Below are 17,112 nucleotides of genomic sequence, written 5' to 3' on the forward strand. Positions count from 1 at the left end.
CAGTCTCAGGAAGGCACAGGGTCACGAGGGAAGTTTGAAACAAAACTTCCACAGGAACCCAAGGCTCCGAGCTCCTCCAGCCCAGGCTCTTTCTGACAAAACCACTGAGACCTCCAAGCAGGATGGGAGGGGCCCCTAGGAGCTCGGGACCCCGCCTCCGCCCCGCCCGGTCAGACCAGCCAGAACACTTTGTAGTTAAGGAGGGAGCCCAGCAACCGGGGACCGAGCTTCAGGAGGTGGCGCCGGGGCTGAGCCGGCGCGGGGGAAGGATTCCGCAGGCTGAGCGGACGGGACCCGAGAATACAAAGAGGCCTCAACGCGCAGCTCCCGGCCCGCCAGACATAGAGGCATGAATGGGGACGGCAGGGCCAATCCGAGAGCAAGATTCACAGCCGCGGGCGCAGGGGCCAATCGGATACCCGACGAGGCAGCGAGGCAGGGACGGAGCCAATCAGCTGTGAGGACAGGGCCAGGGGGCGGATCCGCGCGGTGTTTCAAATCCGCTGGATGGGTGAGGAGCAGCTGTGCTCGGCGTCTGGTGAGCGTTGGGCGCTGTTGGGTGAGTGCGGGCCGGGGCGTGGTAGGGCCTCTGTTAAGAAGGGACGAGAGGGGGGACCTCCCGTTAGGACGGACACATGTGGGGCTTCTGGGTATAGCCGGATGGACATTGGGGTGTCTGGTCAGCCCGCCAGAGCGCGTTGGGTCAGGGCGAACCCGTGAAAGAGCCACTGGTCCTGCCCTGGACCAAGTGCTGAGGCTCGGTGACGGCCAGCCAGTCCTGACTGCCTCCCTCTCCGCCTGAGGCAGATAACGGAAAAGAGGCTGGGATGAAAAGACAGCTTGTTTCAGACACTTGAAGCACGGGACACATTGCTGACCGGCCTTGTTCAGCCTCTACCCTCTTCTGGTCCTCGCTGACCCCTCTTCCAGGAAGCATCCTCCTTCCTGCACCGACAGTTTCCAAGTGCCCCACGCCACGGGCCCCCATCGCATCTCTTCCCCCGGTACTCAGGGTGTCTTTGAAGCCTGGGAATGGGACAGTGGGGGGATGCCTTGCTGACCTCCCTTTGATCTCCTCTCCAGGGTCTGCTGGGCAGAACAGACTCTCGGCAGGGCAGATGGCTTCTCGGTGGCCGGCCGTGGGGGCCTCCATGCGTCGGAGGTCCCTACAGAACCAGGGGCAGCTGGAGGAGAGCGAGGCCCTACAGCCTGCAGTTGGCCACCCAGACACCTCCAGCGGGGCCCTGGATTCCCTGTGCAGACAGTTCCAAAGGAGGCTGCCCCTGAGAGCAGTCAGCCTCAACCTCAGGGCGGGCCCCTCCTGGAAGCCCCTGGAAACCCCACAGCCAGGACAGCAGGGCCTCCAGGCTGCAGCTCGCTCAGCTAAGAACGCCTTGGGTGCCGTGTCCCAGGTAATATCGAACATGTCCAGGTGTGGAGGGCCTTCTTGATGCTGGATAATAGCTGCCCCCGAGGAGCCCCCAAGAATATAGACTCTGTGAAGACAGGGCCTTTGATTTGTTCATTGCTGTGTCCCCAGCACTCCGAATAATTGCTGGCACGTAGCAGGTGCTCAACAGATAGCTGAACGAGTGAATGAAAGCAGTGTTGTGAGGAAACAGAGCCTCATAAGACGAGATGATAGAGCTGTATTGTGATAGGAAATTGCATTCAAGGGGCTAATGGTGGGGGAACATCAAAAAGAAGCTTAGTCAGTGAAGGCTTCCCGGAGGAGGTGATTCCGTGGAATTCGCCCAGGAAAAGGGGGAAGTATGAGGAGTGTACAAGGCAGGTGAAATAGTCCAGACCCAGGGCTGAGGGAGGGCAAGATGCTGAAGAGAACTGGCAGGAACTTAGTCTATGTATGGCCGGAGGACAGAGCGCAGCGTGGGACGTGAGAGGGGCTCGGTGCGCCGAACATGTTTAGATGCTCCCAAGGGCGACTGGGAGCCCTGGGAACCAGTGGGAAGAATTTGCAACATGGTGGGAATTGGGTCCGATTAGCATTAGAACTTGTTCTTTTAGCTACTTGATGAAAAGGGGGTTAGAAGAAGATTCGCCTCTGAGGGGGTCTGGGGGTCTGGCCTTGCAGAGGAGTGAGCAACTTCAAGAACTGCTCAGAAGATAGCTTTGAGAGGATTTGGTATCAGATGAGAGGTGTGGGCAGGAAGAGGCCACGTGTGCTGGGGCTGACGGGTCCGTGGGCCTCCCAAGTGGCTGTGTCTCCAAACCTAGAGCTGGAGGTGTGGGGAGGTGTCACCTAGGAAAGACAGGAGCTGTGAGAGTGGACAGGCCTCCAAGGACAGACCTGGGGGTGGGCAGGGCATCTCCTTGCTGAGTGGGAATCTGAAGGTTTGGGAGAGGGAAGCATTTCTGGACCCTCTGAGGAGAAGTCTCTGAGCCAAATGTCAGTCCCTGAGAAGGATCTCTGTGCAGCAATGTGGACGGTAGATTAGAGTGAGGGAGACCAGAAGCCGGCAGAGAAATTATTTCACAGTATCCTGTGGGTAGGCCTGCTCTCCTCTGGGTCTCCCCTTTGAGTCTGGGTCAGTCTGTCCCGAAAGAGGGTTTGGACTTAGACCAAATGCAGACTCCATGAGCCAGCGTGGTTCTGCTGCTGGCCACGCGCTCATCCCCGGGGGCCCTGAGCTGGGTCCTTGCCGTGGACCCATTCCACACGGACTCATCTGCAACCCTCACCTTGAGAGTAAAAGCTGCCTGGATTTGTAGGACCGGCTGGTGGGCCAAAGTGTTGGGGGTACGGCCTGGGGACGCTGGGGTAGCTCACTCTTGGCTTGTCCGTGCTGACCTTTCCGTGTGCCTGTCACAGAGAATCCAGGAGTCCTGCCAGAGTGGCACCAAGTGGCTGGTGGAAACCCAGGTGAAAGCCAGGAGGAGGAAGAGGGGGGCACAGAAGGGCAGTGGCCCCCCAGCTCGCAGCCCGAGCCACAGGAGCACCCGGCTATCAGTGGCCGCCCCTGCCCGCTCAACCCTGGACCCCCGGGAGAGGGCGAATCGCCGCCTCTCCACCCAGATGGGCCCGCATGCCCACCCTCGGCGGCGGTCCAGGAGGGAGGCTGCCTTCCGGAGCCCCTACTCCTCAGCAGAGCCCCTCTGCTCCCCCAGGTACGTGCAGTAGTGCCTGCCCCGCAAACACTAACTGGGCCCTGGGGGCTGCTGAGCCCCTCCCAGGGCTACCTGGAGCCAGGGACACCCTGAGCGGAGCCACATCCGTGATCTGGCCCAGCTCTGCGCCCTGCTGGTGGGGGATCTGGGGAGGTCCTTCAGGGTCTTAGTTTCCCCATCTGCCAAAGGAAGAGGCGAGCTTCACTCTGGGAGTATCACAGTCACCCAAGCCTCCTGGGGAGCCCAAAAGCAAGTTCTGAAGCCATCTGGAGGGCTGAGGCTCACCTGTCTACAAGATCACCTGCCCTTGACCTTGTGGGCCTTGATCCAGCTTCTCTGTGCCATCTGCTCCAAGCTGCTCTGATGTCACTTCCTGGAATGGGAGTCTACGGTGACACGTTACCAGGCCGTGTGGGTCATCTGGGCCCATACACCAGGCCCGGTGCTGGATGGGAAGGGCTCCTGTCACAGGTTTCCAACTAATGACTGATATGTGTGGCTCTTCCTTCCGTTCAGCGAGTCTGACAGTGACCTAGAGCCCGTGGGGGCAGGCATCCAGCATCTCCAGAAGCTGTCCCAAGAGCTGGATGAGGCCATCATAGCCGAGGAGAGGTAAGCTGGCATACCGTGCTTCAGAGGGCCGTGGCCGGGAGGGTCCGCCTTGAGCAGCCACTTTTTTTTAGGCGGGCTCTGGCTCTGCCCTGCTGTGTGACCCTGGTCGTCCCTCTCCCTATCTGAGCCTCTGTCTCCTCTGCAACATGCCTCGGTCTCCTCCTTGATGAAAGACCTAGATTGGGGTGGTGGTTAAGGACATACCCTGCATGTATGTGGCCCCCTGGGCCTTGGTTCCCCACATTTGTCCATCACATGTGGCCGGGTCCCTGGTTCCTGAAAAACCCGCCCTTCCTCTGCCACTCCCCATGGCTCCTCTGGGCCCTGCCCACCCACAGAGCTGGGAAAAGCATCCTGGCTGCTGTGAAATGCCTCGTCTGTCTGCTTAGGACAGCGTCCCGGGGGCAGGGCCTGGGCCTGGAGCTGCCCTAACTGGGGGCCGTTTGTACGTGGCTGTGACGGCCTCTGAGGCGGGGCCCTGCCGGCTCTGACTACATGCTGAGTGGGCCATGTCCCCGCCACGTTGCCAGGTCTGCTCTTGTCTAGCTCAGGCGGGGAGGGTCCCTCAAAGCCTGCGGCACCCAGCGGCATCTGTCCCTCCTGCTTTCCCACCTCTAGTGGCGACATGACTGTTTCTCTCATTCATGACTGAGGACAGCATCCTTCAGGTAATGCCCTCCTCCTAAGCATCTTTCCCTGTGTCTTCCCCCTCCCCCACCTCCTCCTCTTGCACGAGCCCGCAGACATACTTGGAGGTATGTTAAAGAACTGAGTCTTTTCTGGAAAAAGCCACAGAGCCGATGGGCCCCACAGAGCAGGAAGGTGCGAGTCTTCTGAGCTGCTCGGAGCCGGAGCTCCTGACCTCACTGGGCCCATCACTGATGGAGCAGAGCATACCGGGGCCCCAGGCAGCCGCAGCCACCTTCTAGCACCTCATTTCGGGGGGGCAGTCTATGGTGTCCCCGCCTCCCCTGGCTTCAGCACTGTGAGGGGCATGAAGGGAGCTCTGTCTTGCAGGAAGCAAGCCATAGCTGACCACCATGCCCTCACACCCAGGGTCCGCGCCTCCCAGGAGTTCCTGGAGGACCCAGGAGCTGGCAGTGCCCCTGGGCCGCGGCAAACAGGGACCGGACTAACAAGGGCCCAGGTGGAGGCTGCTCGGGGGTCTCTGCCCTTCTGCTCCAGCCACTTCCCCGCCCGCCAGTGACCACTTGCCGCAGTCTGCGAGTGACTCGGGGAGCCCTCGGAGAGGCGGGGGGACTGCTCATTCTACTCCCCTTTGGGGCTTAGAAACTCATCCCACACGTGAGCTTTATAGTTGCTTCACTTGTAAAGTGCAGGGCAAGCACAAGGTAATATCTGAGAACTCTGAGCTGCGTACCCAGGAGTAGGGTCTGCAAAGAGTCATCTCCTGTGTCACCAGCGCAGGGGCTCTTGGGAACCCAGATTCTAGCCCTGTTGCCCACAGCAGAGCCCCGGAAGAAGGGATGGGAGAGAGTTCCAGGCCCCAAGACCCTGAGTCCACAGACACCTACTTACATTCTCAGCACAGGGCACCCACCGTGGGAGTACAGGGAGAGGTAGCCCTGTTCAATAGCAATCTCTGCCCTTTGTAAATTATTTAAGAAATCTGCTTTGTCATTTTATTCGAAAGAAACCAGTGTAGGAGTTTCCTAGACAACACTGCTTTTTCATAATAAAGACTCTCTGTATCTGACATCTCTTCGTTGTCACCCTACCCCCTGCGCCGCTCTGAGCAACAGGTCTGTGGTCTAGGGCCCGGCTTTGTCGCCCTCCTCCACCCCGACTCCAAGCCAGCCTACCCCCAGCTCAGGCGGAACGTGAGCAACGGGAAGGGTCTCTCGGCTTAGTTCAGAGCAAAGCACGTTTTAAAGGCAAATAAGGTTTTTATTTAAGTGACAACACTTGAGAGTTAAAAACCAGCTCACATCAAAATCAAGACCAGTTGTAGAAATCTTTTAACTCTGTAATGCTGTTTTTGTCTTGTTAGAAATCTGGTATTTTACATTTTCTTTTCTAACGGATTTTGTACAAGGCAGCCATGAGAAATAGATTAAACCTTTTTCACCACAGAACCGTCCACCACAAATAATACTGAGAGTTACATACTTAGGAACAGTCAGACGGACAAGGTCAGACCGGCTGCCACCGCCGAGGAGACAAATAGAAAAGGACAGCGGGGTCTGGGGGTGGGAGTCCCGACGAGCAAGCCACCCTACCGTCCCACCCCTCCTGGTGTCACCTGCCTCTCCTTGTGCCCGTGAGGGTGGCGGTCAAATTCCTGATTCTTTTTTTCCCATCCACCCTGTTGATTTCTCAGCAAGGAGACAAGGACCCAGGCCAGGCCTCGCTGCTTGGACTTAACCCTACTTGGGGGGGGGGGGGGGGGCGGGGGAGGGGAGGTTTCTTCTGGCTGAGCCAAAGAGAATAGGTTTCCAGAGCACTGGGCACCCAAACCCCCGGGGATTCGGCAGGAACGTTGGTTATTTAAGGCGGGGTCAAGCTGAGGCTCCGCAGGCAGGGCGCCCCTCCCGGGCAGGGCTGCACCTGGGCTGGGTGGGCGAGTGTCCCCCACAAATCCGGCGCCACCTCGGGACCCATTCCCACCTGCCTCGGGGTCCGCCTTTCATTTAACAATCGGCGCCCCGTTTTGTCGGCAGGGCACTTCCAGGGCGCGGGTCTGAGCTCCAAAGCCGTCAAAGTACGGTTTAAAACCCATGAGTTCCAGCTTCCCCTCTTTCAGGGAGCCCACCCCACCCCACCCCAGTAATGTCTGGAATCCTGGGGTCCAAATACGTTGGTTTTCTGTGGCCCAGCACCCAGACTGGAGGGCCCTTTATCCAAATGCATGGAAGAGTCTTACTTTTTTTTTTTTTTAATGTATCTGTTGCGGAGCCTAAGAGAGGAGTTGCCGAGGCCGGAAGAGCAGGCCCTGGCTACAGATGCACCCTGAACCCCCAACAGGGCGAAGGCAGGGGAGGCTGCAGGCAGGCCCTCTGTCGGGACAGCCGCCCCCCCACCCCAAACTAGGAAGAACAAACATGCCACGCAAGGAACAAGGAGCTTTGGTCAGGCGGGAAGATGTTTTCCAGCTCCTGGGGAGCAGGCACACGGAGCTGGAAGGATTCTCTAGAAAACAGCCAGACTGGGGGTCACAGAAGTACTCCAGGAGAGGCAGTGGCACCCCCTCCGGAGAACGACACAAGTTGCTTCTTTGTTTTTCTCCAACTTAACTGGAAGGACAAGATCAAACAAACCACTAGCAGAGAAAGTGCACGTTGGTTACAGAGTTGCTGTGAAAGCAGTACTGAAACAAGTCGAATCTGATCACTATACAGGGCTCCAAGTACACACATTCACACACACCCACCGAAGCTCCCAGAACGCTGTGTTCACCACATCTCACTGTACACCTTCAGCATCTGAGGTGCACTTTGTCAGAGCCCCAAACCGGAGCTCCAGAAGGGAAGGGGTGCGGGCCCTACTGCTGGGGCCCATGTCCCGGCTCCGATCCCCACAAGCACAGAACCCTGCTCCCGCGGACTCCAAACTCCTCAGGGTCCCTGCTCTCTCTTGCTCCCAGCCTGGGGTTCTCAGAAAAAAGGGCAGAGGGACTCTAACTGGGGGAGAAGTATCTCACGCTAATTATTTCATCACTTGAGAGCCACACATCAGTGGCTTCTGCAAAAAGGAGATGGAATTTCAGAGAAGCAGACCAACTCCGCCCGAGTGTAACGCAGCGTCTGCTTTGGAAAGGAGGGAAAGGACTGGAGTTGACGAGCTGCTGCTCGATGGACAGCCAAGAAGGATGAAATGTTAAAGACGGGATGGGCCCGCTGCGAACCGCCAGGAGGCAGGACCAGAGAGGAAGCTGGGAGTGATCACCCCTCCCCAGCAGACTTGCCAGCAGCTCTGGGCCTGGGCGCAGAGGCGGCGCTGGAAGTGGAATGGGAGCTGGCAGGCTGGAGAAGACAGAGTTCCAGTGGAGAGCAGGGGTGGGGGCTGGGAGCCCGGAGCCGTCCAGCCCCAGCGGCGCGTCCAGTTTACCGGGTGATTCACAACAGCAGTGCCAGCAGCCCCCACCAGCAGCCGCCACTGGGGAGGACACTGGCCACATGGGACCTGCAAGAGGTAGACAGCAGAAGCAACACTGAGCTGACACAGGTGCCTGCTGGGTATACAGACATCTGGGCCTGGGCAGCCTGGCCCGTGACCCAGAGCCTCAGCTGCAAGAGCTGGATCAGCCTCAGTGACGGCCCGAAGGGCTCAGAGGCAGCCCGGGTAGCCCAACACAGCAGGTGTGGGTCTGGGCCAGGGAGCAGGGGAAGTGCAGGAGACCAACGCCTGGGCCAGGGGCTCAGCAGGAGGAAGGCCTGGGCAGACTCTGAGGGGCCCCAGGAGAGCCAAGCCCTGCCAACCTCAGGGGATGACCCAAGAGGAGGTTACGGGCACCAAACCAAGCTGAGTGGCAGGGGGAAGGGAAAAGAACACAACAGTTTGAGCCAAAATTACATGAACCCCCGCAGCTCTGGGACCTCAGCTGTTACGCCTTCCAGGAGCCAAAGGGAGAAATCACTCTGAGCAGAGCTGGGGAGGGGGAGCCCGACCAGTGCCCTTTGGGGAATGTCTCTGTCCCTGGGACACCAGGTTTGGACCTCAGTGCAAAGCAAACCTCTCTATGGAGCAGGGACCCCTTCCCAGCGACCCCCCAGAGGGGCTTCCTTTGAAGTGGTGGGGCAACGGTGGCTCCCTCCTGCCCACCCCCTGCCCCAGCCCCTCTCTTAGTCTGCAAGGAAGGTATAGATCACTGGGCACTCTGAGGGGCTCTGAGGGGCTCTTAGGCCTGAAAAGCCTCAGAAGGCAGAAGTGCAGGACAACCTAGGAGTCAAAAACTCCCACCAATCTCAGCTCGGGAGACCCCTCCAGTTACAGAAGGAAGGCAGGGCCCAGAGAGGGCAAGCAACAGGCTCAAGGCTCACAGCCAGCCCGGCTAGGCCAGAACCGGGGCCACAGCCTCACAGGGGAGGGCACCAGGCAGGACTCCGGGAAGAGGCATAACTGTCCTCAAGGGCCACGGGAGAAAGGTGAGGAGACAAGAAAGGGGACAATGGACAGCTGCAGGAGGACAGACCGTCAGCACCAGACCCCGCCCCCCAAGGGCCGTGGGCAAACGACTCAAACAGAGGATGAGCCCAGGGGACATCCTCTCGCTCCCAGAACGTGGCCACTTTGCCACAGGAGAGCCAGGCCCAAGATGGTGACCCGGGACGCCACACGGAGGGCAGGCACAAATGCCACTCGACCCTCCAGCAGGCGGCCAGGAAGCTGTACCTGCCAGCGGCATTTGGTCCCTGGTCTGGGGGCTGCTCCCGTTAGGGCCTGCTTAGCATCACTGTGGAAGCCTCAGGAACTCAGGAAGATGGTCGACTTTGTCAAACCCTCCGGCTCCAGGCAGGCCTGCCCCCGGGATTACACAAACATCCACCCTAGCTGGGGCTTGCGCTACAGGCATGATGGGGCAGCAGCGACCGCACTGAGACCCCTGGATCTCACCCCTTCGCAGCCCAGGGAGCCCCCCGAGGCCAGGCAGGGTCCTGCCCCCCTCGCTGGTCGGACACTGCTGGACAGACACGGGAGGGAAAAAGCAGGAAAAGGCCTGTGTCTGCCGGGGAGAAGGCAGCCCGCTGGGGCCCCCCTGCTCTGCGCGCAGCCTGGCCCTCAGGGCACCGACTCGAACTTGGGGGGCCCGCGCGCCCAGCTGAGCGCGGGCAGGGGCCGCTCGTGGTCCTTGTCGGACTCGGGCTGGCTCTGGGCCCGCTCGGGCTTGGGGTTGGCGGGCGGGTCGGGCTGCTGCACCGACATGGTCCGGCGCAGGTGGTTGCGCTTCCGCAGGAACTCGGGCTGCGCGTGGAGGCCGAAGCTGCCCTTGCGCAGGATCATACGCGAGCTGTTCTTCTTGGGGCGCGAGCGGTGGCCGGCCTCCAGCGCGGCCAAGTGCGCGGCGTAGCCCTCGCTCAGGAACTGCGGAGGGGACAGGCGTCAGGCCAGAGGGGCAGGCGGGCCGTGGTCCTGCCCTTCCCCACACCCCAACATCGCCCTCTCCCCGGAACACCCAGCTGCTCCAGGACCTGGGGAGCTCATGACCGGTTAATGCTCCCTGCCCGGCTTTGGGCAACTGAGCGCTTCTGTCTGTACCCCCGGGTCACGCCAGAGTTCCCTGGATTCCTGATGGGGTGAAGCTCCCATCCTTGTCACTTTCACTAAAATCCCCCAAAGGTAAGTCTCTCTCTCCCCTCCTCCAGCTTCTGCTGCATGGAACCTCGTTATTTTCTGGCCCCCGCAGCTGCCCTTCCTGCCCATCTCTCTCCCTAGGTCCTCAGAGCCTTTGCTACTCAAAGTGTGGGCCGTGGATCACAGCCGCAGCAGCACGACCTGGACCCTTGACGGGCAGGATGTCAGGCCCCAGCCCAGGCCTAGGAATCTGCATTTAAACGAGGTCTCCAGGTGACCTGTGCGCCCCTTAGAGTTGAGAAGGCCTGCTCTAACGGTCCCCACTCTGAGGTCCCACCATCTCTGCCCCTCCACCTGCCGGTCACTTTCAGGCACCTCCCACTCAACGTGGCCCAAAGAGATCATCGCCTTCCATTCAGTCGCCTGCTTTTCAACCCCAGTAATGGGACCACCTACCTGGTCACCCAGGTCAGAAACCGGGCGTCATCTTTGACTTGCCCTTTCTCTCGACTCATGCATCCGATCCCTTCATTACCAAATCCAATCCATCCTGCCTCAGAAGCGCCTCTCAGGCCCTTGGCCTTCTCTGCCCTGCCACTGCTTCCCTCCCCTCTCCCCTTCCTCTGATCCGCCTTCCACCTGCAGCCTGACGGACCTCTCTGAATCACAAACTCATCACAAACTCACTCCAGAGCCGTAGAGTCCCAGCTTGGCGAGACACACAGGCCGTCCAGGACCCGCTGCTCCAGCCCCCTCTCCCCTTCCCTCCCACATCACACTCAGACAAGCTGAGTCACTTGCAGTTCCCATAATACACATGTGCTCTGCCGTCTCCTGACCGTGGCTTTTGCTGCTGCCTCTGTCACAAAGGCTCCTCCAACCTCAGGCCCTTCCTGGATAATTCCTTCAAACTCCCAGAAAACAACCTTGTCCCTGAGTCCGGCTTAGCTGCTCCTCTCTGGGACCCCACAGTTCTCTGTGCTCCCTGTCATTCATTATGGCTCCTGCCACACTGCACTGTCATTGTCTGCTAATTTTTCCATCTCCCCCACTAGACTGGATGACATGACATCCGATTCCACCGTGGATCTCCCCTGTACCCAGCGCAGGGCCTGGCCCAAAGCAGGCACCCAGTCGTGTTTGTGGAAGGAAGGAAGGAAAGAAGGAAGGAAGGAAGGAAGGAAAGAACAAATGACTGAAGAGCAAACAATGGAATAAACCTCCTCCTCCCCTCTCCCCTTTTGTTGGTTCCACCCCCCTCACCCCCCAACCCCCAGCCCCACCTCTACCCACCTGGCACTGGGTTTGATACTTCTTGGTGGGCCGGCCCACAATGAAGATCTGGGAGGGTGGCAGGCCTAGCACACTGTAGACGGAGATGTCCTTCGTGGAGCCGTAGGCCGCACTGATTTTGATGAAGCACTGAAACACAGGGCAGCTGATGGAGGGAGAGGGGGCCCAGCGCATCCCCACAGAGGACTCCTAGATGTCCCCCCAGGGAGCACTGCTGGGGGACCCTTTATCTGCACACTGATAGACTCCAAGTCATGGGACCACCCTGCATCAGGAACCACCCCCTGCAGTGGCCTCCCCTCCCGCCCCACCCTCTGCACCGAAAGCCTGATATGGGCTCCACCTGTGAATCACAGCCCCACCATTTGCTGACCCCACGTGAGGAACATGACCCGTAGGTTACGAACAGTGGGGCAAAGTGCTCCTCTGTGGACAGGAAATTGAGTGCCAAGTTGACACAATCCAGGGCCAGGACTGGAGGCCAGTTCTGTCCTGCCAATTCTGCCCTCTGGTTCTCCTGCCTGTCCGTGCCTTTCTCTCCATTCCACGACTACCACCTGGATTCTGGTCTTCTGTCTCTTACTTGGGCAACAGCCTCCCAACTGGCCTCCCTGCCCCTCGTTTCTCCCGCCAATCTGTTCTCCATACAGCTGCCAAAACGATCTTTCTACCCAAATTAGACACTGCCACTCCCCTGCCTGAAGCTTTTCCATGGCTCACCATTACCCTCAGCAGAGAGTTCACGGTCTTGCCCAGTTTCTAAGGTTTTCACGGCCTGCCCAGCCCAGGCCCCTGATCACTTCTGGGACCTCAGCTCCCACTGGACCTGAATCGGATCCAGCACATACCCCCATCCTGAATACCTGCAGCTCTGAGAACATCCCAGGCTCTTTCCTACCTCAGTGCCTTTGCACATGCTGTTTCTCTGGTCACAGGACAAACTCATACTCATGCTTCAAGACTCAGCTCAGAAGTTGCCACCGCCTAGAAGCCTTCCCTGGCCTCTCCAGACAAAGCTAGGTCCTTTCTCCTCTGTTTTCCCAAAGGGTCTTTTCTAGTCACCCACCGGTTAACTGTCAATTTCCATGTTTTTCTTCCTGTAGATCAGGGATTGGCAGACTCTTTTGGTGAAAGACCAGATACTAAATATTTTAGGCTTTGCACTCTGTTGCAACTACTCAACTATTCCATTGTAGCTGAAAAGCAGCCATGAACAGCCCGTAAGCAAATGAGCACGGCTGTGTTCCAGTAATACTTTGTTTATGGACATGGAAATGTGAGTTTCATATAATTTTCACATGTCATGAAACCTTATTCTTCTTTTGATTTTTTTCCCCCAACCATGTAAGAGAATTAAAACCATTCTTAGCTCACAAGTCATATAAAAACCATGGGCCGGATTCAGCCCCTGGGCCATGATTTGTCAACCCCGGCTCTAGATCGGCAGTTCTCAAAATTTTGTAAGCATCAGAATCCCCTGGTGGGCTTGTTAAAATACAGATTGCCGGGCCCCCTTCCCAGAGTTTCAGATTCAGTAGGTCTCCAAGGGGGGCCAGAGACTCTGCATGTCTAATGAGGTCCCGGGGAACCCTGTGCCACGGGGCACGCAGTGAAAATCACAGCTCTAGGACATCCCGAGTTCTGTTTGCCTCTGTGCATCCCCAACGCCCAGGACAGGGGAGGGAACACACTAGGCACTTCAGTGTCTGCTGAAGGTGTAACCAGATGCAGAGACAAGAGTTTAGGCTTTCGGGTCAGAAGATAAAGGATGAAAGGGTGACTCTGAGATCCTGGGCACATCCCTAAGCCTCACCTTTCTCACTTGCCTGTCGGGATAATAAGACACACCTCGCTGGGCAGTAAAAGGACCCATGAGGTGCACGTGAATGTGCTTTGCAAACTGGGCATCCGCTTGGACAATCGGAGGATGTGGGGTAAAGGAGGAGGCCCTCCCACCCCGGGTTGAGGGAGGAGGGGAGGGGTGATGGGGAGGGCGGTGGAGGAAGCCCTGCCCAGCCGGGACACTCACCTCCTGCATGAGGTTGCGCAGGAAGATGGCCTTCTGCCGCAGCGGGTCGTGCACCAGCCCGTCCGAGAAGAAGATCATGCCCTGTGGGAAGTTGTGCTGGGACAGCCACGACACCACCCGCTGCTTCTGCATGTCCGGCCGCCCCGTGATGTAGAGGATCATGTAGCCCAGGTCCTGCCAGTGCCTGGCGAGACGGCATTGCAGGGTCCAGCCCCGCCCTGCGTGGGCCACCCCCTGCCCGGCAGCCCGCCCCACTCCCCACTTCCCCCTGCCCCGAGAAGCCGGAGGGGCTGTTCCCAGGAGCACTAGGGGAAAACAAGGGGGCACCCTGAAGTCCGCACCCCCAGTTGAGCCCCGTGAGTCCTGGCCATCTCCCCCGGATGGCCCACAGGCACCAACCACATGCCCACAGCACAAATGATCCCCCCACTCCCAGCCCCTCTGCTTGGGTCCCCTTCTCTGTGATGCACCACCATCACTCACGCTTCTGGAGCCAGAGAGAAGCGCCTTTGATCCCTCCCTTTCCTTCGGTCTCCCGTCCTTCCTCCTCCAATCAAGGAGCCTTTGATTCTACCCGGCAGGATCTTCACTCCATCCTCTCAGTTTAACTCCACTTCTTAGCCTTAGCTCAGGACCCATCGCTCTCCTGGGCCACTACAAAACCCTCCTGGGAGGCCCCTTTCCCTCCAGTGCCCCCAACTGCAATCCAACCTGGGCCGTGCAACTTCGAGCAGGTTACTTAACGCCCCCAGGATTTCAGTTTCCCCTTCTGTAAAATGGGGCTGATAACAACAATTACCACCTAGGGTTTTCTGAAGGATGAAATACATTCATCCCAAACAAGCCTGGCAGTGAGTTTACTGTTATCCTTGGTACTGTTTCCATGGTGATTTCTGTAAATTGCACATCTAACCCCACTACTCCTTTGCCTAAAGCCATTCCTGGCTCCCCGGTGCCCTGAGGTCGCAAGGCCCCCCTGCACTGGTGGTCCCCCACACTCTGCCCTTGAGCATGGCAGCTCCCCAGCCACACGGAGCTGCTTTGCTGCCCCAGACAAGCCCTGTGCTCTTCTGCTGCAGACCCCTGCCCTAGAGAGGCTTTGTGCTCCATCTCCTTATGGTCCCATCCCCCCATCTTTCAAGGCCACCTCCTCCAGGAAGCCTTCCCTGCTTTCCAAGCAGGATCTGCCTCTCTCTTCTCTGTGCTCTCACAGTGGGCAAGTGCTCTCCGCTGACATGGAATCCTGTCTGTAAGATGTCAGATGAGCCCAGGCCTGATTGCAGGCTTTTGTGGCGCTAGCCACTGACTGGCCACCATAGATTGGGGGTTTCCAAACCTGGAAGATGCTCTGAGAGATTTGGGGAGGTTTTGTAAGAATGCACAGGCTCAGGTGTCACCTCCAGAGTTCTGGTTAATTCTGACGGGGTACCCAGTGATCTGTGATTATAGAAAGCAGCTTCTGATGCTTAGCAAGGTTTGGAGAGCACCGCAGCGGCCCCAGGAGCCCATGTGAAGAGATGAGAGCACCAGATGGACTGCCCCCCAGAGAGGAAGGACCACAGCCTCCCCTTCCCAGGTGTGGGAGGGGGACACTGACTTGGGAGGGGCTTGGAGAAGATATAATGGGAATAAAGGACGCAGGCTTATAAGGAGGAGATCGACCCCTGAAATGAGCAGGTCCAGGGCCTGTTTCCACAAGGCCAGTGGGCATCTTGAGGTGAGCAGTCTCGTAGGAGTCCTTGAGCCAGACTAGTTTTCTCTCCCCAGAGTAACCACTGCTGCTGGGGTGGTGCAGGGCAGTCCCCTGACCCAGTCCCCAAGAACTCCCAGGACCCGGGATCGGTCCCACTCTTGGTGTTCTGATCCCTTGGAGTCCTGGAGTACAGTTTCTCATGCCCATGACTTGTTTTCTCCACTGGACTGTGAATTTCCTCTAACTAGGATCTCTTTCTGCATCAGTGCCCAGCCTAGAGCCTGGCCCAGAGCCAGCCTCAGAAAAGAGTGGAGGGAGAGAGGGAGAGACTAAAGTGGTACCTCTTTTGCTTTTCTAGTGGAAAATCCGTTTGCACCTCTCTCCGCAGTACAATAGCCCTAGGAAGCTGTGCTTCCTGCCGCACCTCCTGCCCTGTCCCAATCTGGCCCCCAACATCCAATGGCCCTAAACTTGCCCCACCTCTTCCCCACACGTGCTCTGTTCTTCCCTGTCACCTTCTTGGCCTATCAAAACCAGTTTTGTGGGCTTCCCTGCTGGCGCAGTGGTTGAGAGTCCGCCTGCCGATGCAGGGGACACGGGTTCGTGCCCCGGTCTGGGAAGATCCCACATGCCGTGGAGCGGCTGGGCCCGTGAGCCATGGCCGCTGAGCCTGCGCGTCCGGAGCCTGTGCTCCGAGACAGGAGAGGCCACAACAGTGAGAGGCCCGCATACCGCAAAAAAAAAAAAAAAAAGTTTTCTATTTTCTTCTATTTGTCTTTCTGCATGTGCTAATATTTGTACAATGGCATGGACTGCAATATATATATATATATATATCCGTCCTTCAGGAGTTGCCTCAAATGTCACCTGCCCCAGGAAGTCTGCTCTGCTTTCTCCAATCAGCTGTAATAGCTGCAATCTCTCGATTAGCACTGTGTTAGCTAGTCTTGAAAGATGGCCTCCCAGTGAGCCACGTGTCCCAGTATTCACACCTTTATGTGGTCCCTTCCCCTTGAATCTGGTTCGATCCTGCGCCTCACTTACAACCAATAGAACGTAGTGGAAAGGACACTGAATTCCGAGGCTGGGTCCTAAGAACACTTGTAGCTTCCAGCTGGGTCTCTAGGAACCAGAGGAGGCCGGTCACCATGGTGGAAGTCAGCCACCAGGTACAAAGTCTGGCTGGTCTGAGACCACCTGGCTGGTCACATGGAACAGCCACATGGAGAGAGAGAAAGAGGCGCCCCAGCCGAGGAACAAGACACATGAGCTCATCATCCATCCTGAACATCTTGAACCTCCAGCCCAGTGGAGCCCTCAGATGACCCCCCGCCTGGACCGCCACCTGACTGCCATTGCTGGAGAAACTCCCAGCAGAAGCCAGTCAATGATGTGATAGAATAATAAAGTACGATCTTCAGTTGCTAAGTACGGAGCATTTGCTCCACGGCAACCGGTAATCAGAACACACCAATTTTATCCTGACTGGGATCTGAATGCAAGAGACCAGGCCTGATTCACTGCACAGAATGCTCAGTGTTAGAATAAACAGAGGGAGGAAGATAGGGAGGGAGGGCATCCGAGATTCTCAAGGGCCTCAGTAAATTACTGCTGGAGGTGAAGCCAGGACTCCCGGCTCCTGGCCCATATCCCCCAGGGCTGCTGGCCCCTGCCCCGGGGGGACACATCCCCTGCAGGGAGGGTGCACTCACCGGACAACGTCCACTGCCCCTGGCCGGACCTTGGGGTCGCTTCCCATGATGGACACGCTGGCCGCGAAGGAGCCGTCGATGCTGAAGACCACGCACTCCATGCCCCGGGGCAGCACTGTGAGGTAGCTCATCGCGCAGGTCTGGTCGCCCCTGAAAGGTATGGCCAGCCGTGCGCTCAAGGTCAGGTGTCAGCCTGAGGCCAAGGTCAGCCCACAGCCGGGGTCAGAGCTCAGTCAGGGCCAGGTTGAGAGAGAACCTGGGCGGCATCTCCTGATGCTACAGCTGCGACCGCATCCCATTTTCCTCTCTCCCTGCAGACAAGGACAGGGTCCCGAAGACAGTACCTCGAGGCCCCCATCTTCTGGACAGGCCTGGCTGGCAGGGCCATGGAACCG

General features: G+C 58.1%; 2 protein-coding genes across 5 annotated transcripts in view; one reads left to right on the forward strand and one right to left on the reverse strand.

Moving 5' to 3' along the window:
* The first annotated feature begins 242 nt into the window (after positions 1-242).
* On the forward strand, positions 243-5,455 carry PIMREG (PICALM interacting mitotic regulator). 3 transcript variants are annotated; one of them, XM_067714793.1, is made up of 6 exons: positions 243-538; positions 1,084-1,412; positions 2,831-3,126; positions 3,643-3,738; positions 4,357-4,406; positions 4,795-5,455. In XM_067714793.1, the coding sequence occupies exons 1-5, from the start codon at positions 508-510 to the stop codon at positions 4,388-4,390; spliced, it is 786 nt and encodes a 261-aa protein (XP_067570894.1). In that variant the 5' UTR covers positions 243-507; the 3' UTR covers positions 4,391-4,406; positions 4,795-5,455. The 3 variants fall into 3 exon arrangements, with proteins under 3 accessions (XP_067570894.1, XP_067570893.1, XP_067570895.1); XM_067714792.1 differs by having other exon boundaries at positions 480-559; XM_067714794.1 differs by lacking the exon at positions 243-538 and adding an exon at positions 566-1,004.
* A 1,163-nt stretch (positions 5,456-6,618) lies between these two features.
* Positions 6,619-17,112, reverse strand: part of PITPNM3 (PITPNM family member 3) — a 91,238-nt gene continuing 80,744 nt past the window's right edge. For both annotated transcript variants that reach the window (XM_067714007.1, XM_067714006.1), the window contains exons 17-20: positions 16,718-16,867; positions 13,313-13,496; positions 11,284-11,412; positions 6,619-9,780 (exon numbers count right to left, since the gene is read on the reverse strand). In XM_067714007.1, coding sequence (XP_067570108.1) covers positions 9,478-9,780; positions 11,284-11,412; positions 13,313-13,496; positions 16,718-16,867 — 766 coding nt within the window. In that variant the 3' untranslated portion in view covers positions 6,619-9,477. The remainder of the gene's footprint in view (positions 9,781-11,283; positions 11,413-13,312; positions 13,497-16,717; positions 16,868-17,112) is intronic.

This window comes from Pseudorca crassidens, chromosome 19 (genome assembly GCF_039906515.1).
Source record: "Pseudorca crassidens isolate mPseCra1 chromosome 19, mPseCra1.hap1, whole genome shotgun sequence".
Classification (NCBI taxonomy): domain Eukaryota; kingdom Metazoa; phylum Chordata; class Mammalia; order Artiodactyla; family Delphinidae; genus Pseudorca; species Pseudorca crassidens.